The 14,893-nt window shown below is 45.9% G+C and overlaps 1 protein-coding gene across 1 annotated transcript; it reads left to right on the top strand.

Annotated features, from left to right (window-relative positions):
• Positions 1-358: 358 nt before the first annotated feature.
• On the top strand, positions 359-5,295 carry LOC123067301 (uncharacterized). Its single transcript, XM_044490160.1, has 15 exons — positions 359-777; positions 895-972; positions 1,089-1,138; positions 1,241-1,294; positions 1,526-1,578; positions 1,893-1,965; positions 2,363-2,424; positions 2,530-2,598; positions 3,203-3,311; positions 3,624-3,694; positions 3,807-3,907; positions 4,182-4,277; positions 4,388-4,455; positions 4,770-4,815; positions 4,946-5,295. Exons 1-15 carry the CDS (start codon positions 610-612, stop codon positions 5,024-5,026), a joined length of 1,179 nt encoding a protein of 392 aa, XP_044346095.1. The 5' UTR covers positions 359-609; the 3' UTR covers positions 5,027-5,295.
• The last annotated feature ends 9,598 nt before the right edge of the window (positions 5,296-14,893 follow it).

A 14,893-nucleotide genomic window follows, 5' to 3' on the forward strand; every position in this document is an offset into this window, starting at 1 on the left:
TAGTCCTCCAGTTATTTCTCTCACCCGCGACTCAGGTGCGAAGTTCGGCTAGCTTTGGCTTCATTGGGAAGCTAATGAGGTTAGGCCTCCTCCGATCTGTCTGGCCGGACCCGGGGTGGTCGCCCGGCCCTCTTCGCCACATTCTTATCTTGGCGGCATCGTTGTCACCGGCGTCTCGTGGCTCTGCTCAACACAGGTCGAGATGCGGGATCGAGTTTAGGAAGTGGATGGCGTCATTTTTCTCAAGGACCTATGTTCAATTTTTTTCTATTTATGTAAGGATGATGTTGTAAGGAGTGGTTTTGCTATTTGGCCTTTTTTTCAGAAAGGGAAAACAAGATTCAGTTTCACGGTGGTGAGGTCAAATTAGGTGGCAACGGCAGATAACAAAGGCGGCGGCCGGCCGGCGGGCGGAGGCGACGCACACGGCACAAACGCTGGGGTGGCGTGCCGGGGAGCGGGCAGCGTGCCACGGCCCCCAATTACTTAATTCCTTCTCGCCGCTCCGCAGCCAACGACCAAACCACCGCGCAACAGCACGCCACCCTCCGTCAGTCGGGTCGGGGGGACAGCGACCGGCGCGTGCGCCAGCGAGGAGGCTGGATATAGATGGAGGCGGGCAGTGCCGTGGGGGCGCGATCCACTTGGGCACCAGCCGTCCGGGACCGAGACCGAGACCCCCCCCCCCCCCCCCCCCTGCCCCGCCGTGTCCGCTGCCGCGCCGCCGCCATGCCGCCGTCCGTCCGCACGGTCTCCATCCCCTTCGCCAACCTCAAGGTGCGCGTCCCCCCCTTCCCCTCGCCTCGCCTCGCGCGGCGGCGGCTGGTTTCGTCCTTCCTCTGGTTCTGACAGACTGACTGACGCCGTCGATTCGGGCGGCGGCGGGGGCTGCAGGAGCGGGGCAGGGACCTGAGCGGCAAGATCGAGGAGGGGCTCGGCCCCGACGGGCTCGGCATCATCTCCATTTCCGGCGTGAGTATCCGTCCCTTGAGATTGCGTACGGCGATTCGGACAGAGCCAAGCCATGGGGTTCATTCCTTCAGCCAAACTGAATTTTAAGCGTGCCTTTTTGCTTTTTGCGCGTTCAGGTGCCGGATTTCCCAGCTCTAAGGAGAACGCTCCTGCACTTGGCGCCGAAGTATGTATACGTGTCTCTCGCCCCTCGTTTCAGTGCTGGGTTCAGTTCAGTGCCCAAATGCGAAATGTATCTGACATCTGTCTCTTATTTGCTGTCTGTCAGAGTTGCAAACCTTCCTGAAGATGTGAAGAAAGGACTTGAGGACCCGGACAGCAGGTAGTAACCAGTAACCAGTTATGTGGTTTTGCCATCAAGAATTCGGTTATGACTGCTGCACTTCAGACTTAAGAGATCCTAGTTTTGGTTGATATACAATATGTGCTTCCGTTCATGTCAAGTTCGATACTTCTCAGTGAGCAGTGAGCACACTGTGAGTATTGATAAATCATGCTTGTGCATAGATCACTAGCTTAAAATGATTTATGTATTATTGTGGCTACTGCACAGGTATAATTTCGGCTGGAGCCATGGGAAAGAGAAACTTGAATCTGGGAAACTCGGTAAACATTCCCCCTTGTAATAATTAAGTAATTATGCATTCTCCTGTCAGTTTCTGAATGATAATTGGAATGTGAATCAAGACCTTGGGTATTGTTGAACTTCATTCCCAACTTCACTCTGCACCTCCAAGATTGTGAAGTTTGCACTTTGCATTCTTAGTGTAATGTCAGCAAAATGAACTTAGCTATTGCATTAATGAAATTAAATCGATTGCAACACTATTATAGTGAACGCAAAAGAGTTTTTTTTTTTGAAGAACTTGTATATCTTGGCATAATTTTAACGCATAGGTAATTTCTCATCATCCATGCAGACACATTCAAAGGCTCCTACTATGCCAACCCAATTTTGGATGTCCCTACTGCTGATGATGTCCTTGTAAGTAGGTATGATATTTCTAACATAAAAACATATCATCTCAGTTCTGATAATATTTAGTCTATGAGATTGTCCCAAGTCGATGTCTTTGTAACTAGGTATAATACTTCTAACATAAAAATATATCATCTTGGTTTACTGATAATATTTAGTTCTATGAGATTGCCCCAAGTCTAATATATTTGATGAGATCTCTGTCCATATTAAATCTGAATGCCGGTTATTGTCTTCTATCACTCAATATCGTGTGATGTGTTAGCTACTTATTCTGAATAATTCCTCAAGGAAAAGAAAAATAAATCCCTTCTATATTTTTTATATTAATATTGCTAAATGCTTCTTGAGCTGCAATATTATGCCTTATGTTTACCTTTTCATGATATCTAATGTTTCTTTAATCTACAGGTATCCATCGTACTGCCGACCAAATATCTGGCCAGCTGATCATCTGCCTGAGCTTGAAATAGGTATGACTTGACTGACTGTCCTGGTGTTGAAAAGCTTCCTGCAATAGTTCATGACTATTTATTCACAGTGCATTAAAAGTTGCCCTCGCATTCTTTCATTTACAGCATTTAAAGCTCTTGGAAAGCTAATGTTGGAAGTTGGCTTGATGTTGGCTCGTCATTGTGATCTCTACGGTATGTACTGTGTAAATAGTACTGTAACTCAGTATGGTTCTCTGGAGATTTGCCACACAGTAAATTTGTTTCTCGCGATGCATATATTGGTTCTAGAATATTCTATGAACAGTGTACAATTGTGGAGGAAATGGCCAGCTGAATACCCAACTTTTTAGAATGTATTATGAATTTGAATAGCAGTTGCAAACTCTGTTATGAATTGCCAGTAATGAAATTTTTTCAACGCAATAATGTGTCTACATAACTCTAGAGGGATACTTGTAACTTTCTTAAGCTTTTAATGGACAAACAACATCCATTTGTCTTTGTAAGATCTCCACTAGTTTTATTGGCTAAACTGTTATTTTTTCCGAGATAACTTGATTGTTCTACTATTTCAACACCGGAGCAATAATTTGAGCATCTAATGAACTACCACATTGTACTATAATATACAGAAGGAAAAATATTGGTATAGGAAATATGAATCATGGATATGGTACCCGTAAGTGTCTTTTGGAAATAATGACCTCCATATTAATTCTCGGCCTTCTAATTGTGCTTTCTTTTGAAGTTTGGTTTACCAGTTAGTCAAATGGATCAACATCTGTCTGTTTTGCAGTAATGCAGCACGGAGTGGGACCATATGATGGTGAAAGTCTTGAGCAGACAATTTCCCGTTCAAGGTGTCACAAGGGGCGTCTCCTGTATTATTTCCCCAGACAATTCAGGTACATCCAGCATATGACATGACTCATGAAAGATACATATATAAAGAATTAATTTGCTCTAGATAGTGAATACCCTTGTAACCTTCAGTTATGTTGGAGTTTTTAGAGTATTTAGAATGGTTTATTGTGGTTTGGTGGTTCTGCACTTCCTCTAAACAGTCCATCAAGAATAATAGCGTTAGCAAACTATACTATCACTTGTGCAAAGGCATATTACACTTGGATCAAATCTTAAATTCTTTCTTGATCATTCAACCAACCTTTCCAGTTTTTAGTTGTAACAAATTGATATTAACTTACTCCATATGACAGCACACAAAAAGAAGATGGTGATTCTGTTTCATCGTGGTGTGGATGGCATACTGACCATGGGTCTTTGACTGGTAATGCGCATCTTATCTGGATTTCTTTTCATGTACATGTTGCTGTAACATTTGCTATGGTTTTGTCTTGAAGAAGTTTTTTTTGTAGCTAATAGTTCGTCTGTTCATGCAGGTCTTACATGTGGCCTGTTTATGAAAACTTCAGTGGAGGTCCCCTGTCCTGATAGTGCAGCTGGGCTGTACATCCGGACTCGTGATGACCGAGTTGTTAAGGTAAGTTCCTGCAAATTCCAGTAGCTTTCTCGTCAAATATAGATAATAAGCTATGTAATGTAAATTATGCAGAGTCATCTTTACATTATTACATCTATAGAAAAAAGGTATACCTGTGCTTCCTGCACAGGGAAATAGACACTAGGACCGGCTGTGTTCCTCGCTGGTTAGATTTTTGCATAGAATCTGTGTTGACACCTGTTGGTTAAATAACTACGTTAAAATTGTCCTCACAGCTCTGCGTTTATTTGCCTTTTGGTTGGATATATTGTAGGTTACATTTGGGGAGGATGAATTAGCTTACCAAATTGGGGAAACTACTGAAATACTATCAAGAGGTCGTCTATGTGCAACTCCACACTGTGTACAGGTATTATGTCAAAGAGCTTAACAGTTGACCTAGTTTTGTAGTGTACAAGGTAATTAGTGTCCCAAATTTCCCACGGTTGTAACTTCTCATACTGATGCTGCTACTTTCAGGCACCCAGCGGTGTGAATGCTTCAAATGTTGAGCGCTCTACTTTTGCAATGTTCATGCAACCAGATTGGTACGTGCAAACTTTCTACTCAAAATTGTGAGGACAGTGTAGTTTTGCTTCCATTTGATCGACTATGTTATCTGTGTTTGTTCCTCTGCGTTAAAAGTAATAGTCAGTACGCTGTGCTGCGCAAACACTAGAATCTACACTCCATAGTGAATGCACTTCTGTTTTCAAGTTGGACCAGTTAAGCTAAACCCAGCAGAATCAGATTTTGTACGGTATTAATTGATCCGGAAGAACTGGGTGATTATTATGGGTTTGTTAAACATCTGCTTACATGTACTAAAAGAATAATCATTTTTTTATAATTATTTTTGCAGGAATGAGACACTTAACTTTCCAAGTGAAATTCCTTACCACCAAGAGGTTTGTCATTTATCCATCAAAATCTTGCCTCACTTCGTCTCTTCTTTTTTGCAATGAACATAAACCTGCATTTGGTGCTGGTCCGCTCCTTTTTGGTTCTACTAATGTCAGTTTTCTGTAAACTTGTCAGTTGATTCCACCAAACGGAGCGCTTACGTTTGGAGAGTACTCAGAGAGACTGGTGAACAAGTATTACCAAGGAAAGACGTGATTCACGTGGATTGTCACGATGAGGTGCAGAGTAGAAGAGGCGTTGGTGAAGACGCTGTGCTACCAGGAAACTAAAATCTTCAACTAGTCGTGCCTGCAAATACACTTCCAAGTCCCTAGAAAGCATAGACAGATTTATAGATATACATTACATCATTTCCATACCATGTTCGCTTGTAAAAAAGATGCAAAAACGTGACCTCCTGAAAACTGTATAAAATAAGATGAAATTGTGTACATGTAGTTTGTTATATAGTCCTAATTTGTGCATGGAATGCTCTCTTTTTACACACTTGTGGAGTCCAAAAGTGTGCTCTTGCACGAGGGATATCAACGCCAATTTTCGCCCACGTCGCTAACCATGCCATGTGTTGCCATCCTCTTCTCTACCGCCCTAGTTTTGCCTGAATCTCTTGATATTCACCGCAGACCATCTCTGTCCCCACATTACCAACTCTGTATGATATTAGACACTGAAGTTCACATATAAAAAAAGAAGGCCATTCTATCAGTGCAACAAAATACCAACAATGATGTGTAGTGACTGTTCTCATACAGATAAAAGGTAGGAGTAGATATTTCTAAGTGGAAATTCCTTCTATCGGTATTCAGTAACAATAATCCTATGGGGTGAATATAGTGCAAGGAGTTAGCGCCGGTGGGAACTTTGTCCTACATCTACGCTAGGTACATGCTCTGAAGTTTTCTCGAAAACAATGGTAAGTCTTAGAATTACCTCATTTAGTTAAAAAAAAATATAGCTCTTGCGGTGTCATGCTTTAGCAACAACGCTGCCGCTGGCACATCGATCCTGCTTCCACCACTCCACCCGTGCAAACACACCCACATACTACATCTCATGCTCGTCGCTGTCGACACCATTCTCGTTCTTTCTTTTTTTTGAAACCGCACACCGTAGAACAATTGTTCACCGGTATGTTACAAAAAGGGGAGGTGAAAAGAGAATAAAACTAACAAAAGAGACATAGAGAGAACAGTTCTAGGACTTGGCCAAGTCCAGTTTTGGGGAACATGTTCATCATGGCACTAATTTTTTTAGTAAACCACTGCTGAAATTCTTCTGAATATTTATCCTTCAACTTGATCGTGAGTCGCTTTAGATCTTCCTTCCTTTAGAGTGAATCTCCAATTTGGACAATTGGTTGAATGTTTCTAAATACTTGACCATTCCTCTGAATCCAAATACTCCAGCATCCCAACATGGTTATCTCCATGCAATAATGAGGCGGCAGCTCGGCCTTGGAAAACAAGGTGTCTTCAAAAAAAGAGGTGCCTCTCTTTTTTACAGGGATCAAAGTGGCCCAATATTTCTTGAGATCTCATATTTCTTTGCAAAGTTGCAATCCCAGAGTAGGTGCATGAGTGTTTCTTCAGCCTCTTGGTTACAATTTGGACAGAAGGGATCATCCAACTGCATCCCTCTTCGAATCAAGGATCTTGTGCTAACTCTGTCATGGGCTACTAACCAGAAAAAATAATTATGCTTTAGTCTGCAGAAGTACTCCAAATATGATTGAATAAAGTGTGCCCCTCTTGGTTCCCCAACAAATGCTTGTACATTTTCATTGAAGAGTAATTCTGAGGTTGTCCAAGGCACTGCCACTTGTCTTTCTCTGAAGGTGTCAAAACAGGAATAATGTCATGGAGTTGTAGAAATTGCTCATGTGCTTGGTTTGAAAGAGCCAGATGGAAGTGCTCAACCCAGTCCGAGTGTTCAGCAAAGTCCTTAATTGAAATGACCTCATCTTTAGAAAAGGAGTGAAGTTCAGGGAGCTTTTGTTGCAGTGGCTCATCAGTCCAAGTATCAGTCCAGAACTGGATGGTACTACCAGAATCGACCACACATTTGCAGGCTTGTTTGAAGGTTTGGAGCAAGCTGAGACGTGTTTTCCACCAAAATGATCCAACCTTTTTGTCCAGTGGGACAGAGGAGTAGTGCACTTCCTAGATAAGCTTCACCCAGGGAAGATCCTCTCCATTGTAGAATTTCTGCAGATTTTTCATGAGCAATGCTTTGTTGTTCAACAATGTGTAAAATGCCCAATCCTCCATGCAATTTTGGTTTACTGACCTTGTCCCAGGTCACCAGAGCAACTCCACTTTCCTCCCTACCAAAATTTCCCCATAAAACTGCCTTAGGTATTATTTTTAGCTGGTTGATGACACCAACTGGCGGGGCAAGAGTGCACATGAAGAAGAAAGGCAAGGCTGAGAAGACAGATTTAATCAAAAGCAGCCTGCCATAATAAGAAAGTAGGGTAGAGCATCCTGAAAGCCTTCTTTTCACTCTTTTTGCATGATGGACAAAAGTCCTCAAGCTTCAACTGTGTAGTGCTCATTGGAAGCCCCAAATAGGTGAAAGGAAACTTGCCCTGCTGACATCCCAAAATTGCAAGTAAACCAGGTATAGAGTCATTAGGTATGTTGATGGGCACCAGAACAGATTTGTTGTAGTTGACTTTGAGTCCAATATAATCAGCATAATGCAGGATGAGATTCTTGACCTGCAAAAGTTGGGAGGAGACAGCTGGAAGGACTAAAATGCTACCACCAGCATATCGACGGGCAGCGACGGGGAGGGGAGGCGTGGCGCAGGCCCGTTGTGTCATGCCCGTCGATGGCCAATGATGGTGAGGGGAGGAGGGGTGCCGGCTAGACTTGTCTCGCACAAAGGAGGCAAGTGGCGCGTGGAGGAATGTATAGAGAGAGTAAACATTTTTTTTGCGGGGTTAAAGGGAATTTCATTGCTCAGCTTGGAGGAAGATCCTCCATACATAGTTCCGGTACATTAGCAGGTCCAGATTTTAACCATACGACAGTCCTAGCTTCTACTCGGCCAAATTCAGCTAGTCTATGCCCAACACAGTTTTGTCTCCTACTAATATGAGCAACTGAACTTTCCCTTTCACCAAGAAGTCTCTTAGCTTCAGTAATCATCATCGCATGTTGCGATTTATCTTCCTTCATTGACCGGATAGCCTGCACAGCAATCAGGCTGTCCATCTCCACGTCCACAAGCAAAGGAGACCATTGCATGGCAAAATTGAGGCCTTCGAGACAAGCCGCCAACTCCGCTTGCAAGGGATCTGCACAGAAGAGAAGGTTTCTGCACGCCGAGAAAATAATCGCTCCATTGTTGTCCCTCAAGATCATGCCTGCACCCGCAGCACCAGAGGCGGGGCAGTACGAAACGTCGACGTTCAGTTTAACACGTCCAGGGGCGGGGGCCTGCCACATGCTATCCGGCGCTGGCGCGTACTCCGGATGCCTTGCCGGTGCCCTCCTCGCAGCGGGCGTCAGCACCATCTTTCCCTTCATGTGATCATTGTCCGGGTCTCGCTGGATAGCAGCCAAAGATGCTTCATAGCTGAGCAGAAACCGGCATGAAGCCCCCACTGGGTGTGGCCTCTTCTCATAGACGATTTCATTCCGAATATGCCATGCCCGCCACAACACCATAAGGACCCTCATGCGATCATCAATCTGCATGGGGTACAGCACGTTGAACAGCCACTCGATACCCGTCGGCCTAACAGAATTGAGGTCCGGTAGGCTCCAATGTTTCGCCATGGCTTGCCACAGTTCCACAGCACGGGGGCACCTGCAGAAAACATGGAACGTGTCCTCTAGTTCCATAGCACACAGTGGACATGTATCAGTAACCTCCAATGTTCTCGCTTTTTTGTTTGCCCAAGTGGCTAGACAATTGGATACAAGTTTCCAGGCGAATATGCACACCTTTGGTGGAGCATGGCACCTCCATAGAAGTGCCCAGACGGCACGTCGCCCATCCAGTGCCTTGCTCGCAGCGACTGAAGATGGCAGCATGCGCTCATCAAGAGCGAGACGGTACGCACTTCGCACCGAAAAGACTCCCGAGCGCTCAGACGCCCAAGCAATGAAGTCACCCGTGCGGCGAGGTGAAGCTTTAAGCTTCATAATCTTCATGACATCCATGGGGAGAAAATGTTGCTGTATAGCAAGTTCACCTTCCAGTTCCCATGCTCGTCGAGCAGCTGGCTTACACGCCGGAGTCGGCAGCGACCCTGGGGAGAGATAGGCCCTCTCGCTAGCGGGTGGGGGATCCACTGATCCCGCCATATGCGCACCGAGGCTCCATCACCAATGCACCAAATTATGCCCTTCTTGAGTAGTTCGAGGCCATGGACGATGGCCTGCCAAGTAGACGAGGCGTTTCCACAAAAGACTGTGTCCTCCAGACGGCCGTCGGGGTAGTAGCGAGCTTTTAGAACCTGCGCGCACAGACTATCAGGGTTAGATAAGAGTCGCCACGCTTGCCGGGCGAGTAGGGCTTGGTTGAAAAGGCGAAAATCCCGGAAGCCAAGCCCGCCCTTCTCCTTCGACTTTATCAAAGTGTCCCATGCGCGCCAATGTGTCTTCCTCTTCCCTTCCCTCGCTCCCCACCAGAAGTTTCTAACCATGCGTGTGAGATCGTCACAAACACTTCGTGGTAACTGGAAGACCCCCATGATGTAAGTTGGTAGGGATTGAGCCACAGCCTTGATCAGAATCTCTTTTCCACCTTGGGACGCTTCTTCTCCCCATGCTAGAATCCTTTTGGTTAGTTGCTCTTGTAGACTTTGGAAGCGCCCTTTTGACATGCAACCCGTTGGCGTGGGCAGTCCCAAGTACCTCTCCTCAAAATGCAGGTTCTGCACTTGGAGCTCTAAGGTGACAGCAGTTTGGTTGTCCAGCCGACACTTGGTACCGAACAAGATGGAGCATTGAGGGGTTGATCACGTTCCCCGTACACCTTGCATATTTGCTCAACGCATCCTTGATCTCCGTGGCCTCTGCTACATTTGCCCGAAAAAACAGCAGTGTTTCGTCCGCGAACAGGAGGTGAGATATACCAGGCGCCCTAGGGCACACTCGCACCGGATTGATTAGGCCTTGCTGCACCTGCTGTCTCAAGATTGCGCCAGGCCGTCTGCAACAAACAGGAAGAGAAATGGTGATAAGGGATCTCCTTGCCATAGCCCGCGGGGCGGTGCGAACGAATTCGAGCTAGCTCCATTAACTCTGATGCTATATGTCATCGAGGTCACGCACGTCATGATCCAGTGCACCCACCGGTGATCGAAGCCTAGCCTTTGCATCATTCGCCGTAGGAAATCCCAGTCCACTCTATCATAAGCCTTAGAGAGGTCGAGCTTGTACGCACAGGCGGTTCTGTTCGGGTCCTTCTCTTGTTTGATGACATGAATACACTCAAAAGCTATGAAAGCATTATCGGTGATTAGTCTGCCTGACACAAAAGCACTCTGTTCTGGGGCAATTATCTCATCCAGGAGTGGCCGCGGCCGGTTCACAAGGCACTTAGAGATCACTTTGTAAATTACATTACATAAACTGATGGGTCGGAACTCTGTGAGACTAGTTGGATCATTTACCTTGGGTATCAGGACAATGGATGTGGCATTAACACCATCAGGCATGATACCCGACCCAAAGAACTGTCGCACAACTGGGATGATCTCTTCCTTCAAAGTGCCCCAGTGCCGCTGGAAAAATCTAGCAGGGGAGCCATCGGGTCTGGGTGCTTTTAAGGGCCCTATTTGGAAGAGGGCATCGCTGATTTCCTTGTCCGAGAAAGGGGCACACAATTTAGTGTTCATGTCTGCAGTAATCTTAGGCTCAAAAAGCTGGATAACTTTCTCCGGATCAATGTGTGGGTCGACTGCAAACATGCCTTCAAAGTATTCTTGTGCCATTTTCAACATAGTGTTCTGATCCTGCTGCCATACACCATTGGAGTCTTTCAGACCTTTAATTCTGTTTTTCCTAGCTCGCCACACAACTTTGTGGTGAAAAAACTCTGTATTCCGGTCTCCTTCTTTCAAACATGCAATGCGTGAACGTTGCAGCCATAGCATCTCTTCGCGGTACATCAATTCATTCATAGCATCCATTTCCTTCCGGATCTCCCTCTGTCCATTATCTGACCAAGGAAGAAAAAAACGTTTCACTCCATTGCATGAACGGTTGCGACTAGGATCACGAGGCTGGCATTGCGCAAATATTTGTGCACTCCATCCAACGGGCCAACGAGGCGTTCACACGCATGATGTTCGTCGGAAACGTTGGGTGTATAGCTTTTCCGACGACACAATGCTTTTGCGTTTTCAGGATTGCTAAATCTCAGTTGACTGAGAGTCTGAGACTTAAGGAAGTCTCAGTCGATACTATATTTATAAGATCTTGGGTGAAGATTCATGCAAAAAAATCTTCTAATTTTTTTTCTTCTTTGTTATATGTTGTGTCACTTGACCGAGACTTGGTTAAATCTCAGTCGGTTGAGATCTAGTCACACCTTTGCGTTTTCTCAAGCGAGGATAAAGAGATAGAGCGTATAATTTGAACGAATCCCCTGCTAACGTGATCGAAGACAAACGGGGAGAGTGTTTACGATATCAACCGTTGATGTCAAATCGGACGCTAGCAGGGGGACGGACGGATGCCGAGAGACTACAGGTATCGGACGCCCCGACAGGCCTCCCCCAGGTAATCAGTCCGTCGCCACTCTGACCAGTTTGTATCCAATTCCAACCTAAATAATCTCCGTCTCTCCCGGCAGAAAAATCGAGTCTTCCTTCCGCCGAGCCGCCGTAATAACCCCAGCTTCGCCGATTCGTCGCCGGCGCCCTCTAGTGGACTCGCTTGGTAAGGAACCTCCTACCTCACTCCGATCTGTTCGATGCATTAATTCATCTTCTTGTCACACGGATCTCCCTCTGCTCTCGTCTTCTGTTGAAATTTTGCTAGTAGGCCTTTGGCCCAAAGCCCAACTAAAATTCTGAAATTCTTTTGGCCCATTCATGCACACATGTGAGTGGAGTGAGTGAGGCTAAAGTTTAGTCTCACCCCGAAAGTTGAGAGAGAGTTGCACCTCTTTATAAGGTGAGCTCTTCTACCACTTGTATGAGCATGAGAAGAGGAGACCTACACGCGCGCTCCTCCTCGCTCGCCTCGCCGCGCCGCGCCGCGCCGCGGGTTGCGGGATTGAGCCGAGCCGAGGACAAAGCTATGCACGTCGTCTATATTTTTGCTGCATGAGAAAATTAATGAGTCATTAATTAATAATTAACGGACGCGTTAATTACTGAACCGTTTCCGATTCTTTTGGATCGTGACGACTCGGACGTGGAGTTTACTCCCACGACCTACCCGGCCCGCACTATATAGTCAGGCAGACGTCTATCCTAGCCGCCGCCGCTTCGTATGGTTTCTCACTACCGTTCCAGATCATTGCGCCGCCAAGCAAGTCTTCTCCATCCCTCCTTCCGGCGTGCACCGCGAGAAGGGACAGCAGGCCTCCGGAACCCCGCCTCTCGTGATCCTGTACGGGAGAGGGGCGATCAGGTTTTTGGGGAGCGCACTCGCGCGACTGCTGGCAGTGACGACTTCGCGAACGGCGACTTCTTCCCCGACCTCGGCAACCTCGTCCTCGACGACATGGGCGACAACGTCAACGCCGGCGGTGCTGCACCCGCTGCACCGTATGTGATTCTATTCTTCCTGTTCGAGATTGTGGTAGAATTCATGCTTCTAGTATGTGCCCTAGATGTGATATGTTCATCTGCTATGCTAGTTCGCATGCTTAGTTTAATCTCTTCTGCTGCGGTCATGATTTATCTTCTGTTTATTTGGATTAAATCCCGTAGTAATTTGCTCATATTTCCAACAATTCAAAAACCTGATTATAGGCAATTTACTCCGAGTGGTTTTGCTGCGCATCTGAAGCCGCCTGCCTTTAAGGGGGCGCAATATAAGAGGTGGCGCACAAGAGCAGTCTACTGGTTTCAGCCCATGGGCTGCTATGATGCCACCAAGGGCAAGCCTGAGGGCGATCTTAATCCAGCACAGCTGGAAGCTTTTGAGAAGATCGATACCCTCTTTAAAGGCGCTCTTCTGAGTGTTCTTGATGACTCCATTGTGGATTCGTATATGTCGTTTGACAACGACAAGGACATGTGGGCTGCGCTCGAGGCCAAGTTTGGTGCCTCGGACGCCGGCAGCGAGTTGTACGTCATGGAGCAATTGTATGACTACAAGATGACTGATGAGCGCCCTGTTGTACAGCAGGCTCATGAGATACAGTCGCTCGCAAAAGAACTTGAGTACTTCAAGTGTGTGTTGCCGAACAAATTTGTTGCCGGAGGCAAGCTTCCACCTTCGTGGAACAATTTTGCTACTTCCATAAAACACAAGAGACAGGAGTTTTCCGTTGCAGATCTCATTGGTACTCTTGATGTTGAAAAGAAGGCGAGAGCAAAGGACACACGTGCTCGAGTTGCTAAGGGAGGTTCTAGTGCCCACATGGTACAGAAGAAGAACTCCCAGCCCAACAAGTTCAAAAACAATAAGAACAAAACTCAGGGCAAAGGCAAGTTTGATACAAAGAACAAGCCATCACATTCTACCAACTTCAAGAAGAATTCTCATAAGAAGGGGAAGGGACTTTGCCATGTCTGTGGTGATCCTAATCACTGGGCTCCGAAGTGTCCTAACCGCTTTGAGGAGCGCGAACATGAGAAGAGCGGCAAGTCTGCTAATGTTGTCATCGGTGATACTGATATGAAGGAATCAGGGTATGGTATTTTTCCTACCATCCTTTCAGTATTTCAATCCCCTGATTGGTTAATTGACACCGGTGCCAATGTACATGTTTGTGCTGACGCCTCCATGTTTTCTTCTTACCAGGCAACAGGGACTTCACCCGTGCTGATGGGGAACGGGTCACATGCCATCGTTCGAGGTGTTGGTACGGTCGATCTGAAGTTTACTTCGGGGAAGACTGTGCGTCTGAAGAACGTTCATCATGTGCCGTCCATCAATAAAAATCTCGTTAGCGGTTCCCGTTTATGTCGAGATGGTTTTAAGTTGGTTTTCGAATCCAATAAAGTTGTAATCTCTAAGTGTGGACAATTTGTTGGAAAAGGCTATGAGTGCGGAGGCTTGTTCCGCCTATCTTTGTTAGATATTTGCACTAAAATTATTAATAATGTTTGCCACAATAATGAGTCTGATATTTGGCATTCACGACTCTGTCATATTAACTTTGGTTGCATGACGCGGTTAGCCAATATGAATTTAATTCTGAAAATCTCTACTGTCAAAGGCTTCAAGTGCCAAGTATGTGTGCAAGCTAAGCAACCTCGCAAGTCCCATAAGACTGCAGAGGCAAGAGACTTGGCGCCACTTGAGCTTATACATTCTGATCTTTGTGAGATGAATGGCGTGTTGACAAAAGGTGGAAAAAGATACTTCATGACGTTGATTGATGACTCCACTAGATATTGTTATGTGTATCTTCCGAAATCAAAAGTTGAGGCTTTGACTTTCTTTAAAAACTATAAATCTGAGGCAGAGAACCAACTTGATCGAAAAATTAAACGGCTTAGGTCCAATCGTGGTGGAGAGTATTTTTCCAATGAATTTGATCTGTTTTGTGCGGAACATGGTATAATCCATGAGAGGACGCCTCCCTACTCACCCCAGTCAAATGGGGTAGCCGAAAGAAACAACCGAACTCTAACTGATATGGTTAACACCATGTTAGACACTTCAGGTCTATCCAAGGAATGGTGGGGGGAGGCGCTAATGACTGCGTGCCATGTCCTAAACCGAGTTCCCACAAAGCATAAGACCATGACTCCATTTGATGAATGGGAAAGTAAAAGGTTGAAACTCTCTTACCTACGTACTTGGGGTTGTTTGGCGAAAGTCAATATACCAATTCCCAAGAAGCGCAAGCTTGGACCAAAAACCGTGGATTGTGTTCTTCTGGGCTATGCTTTTCATAGCATCGGCTATAGATTTTTGA

The sequence above is a fragment of the Triticum aestivum genome, chromosome 1A (genome assembly GCF_018294505.1).
Source record: "Triticum aestivum cultivar Chinese Spring chromosome 1A, IWGSC CS RefSeq v2.1, whole genome shotgun sequence".
Taxonomy (NCBI): Eukaryota; Viridiplantae; Streptophyta; class Magnoliopsida; order Poales; family Poaceae; genus Triticum; species Triticum aestivum.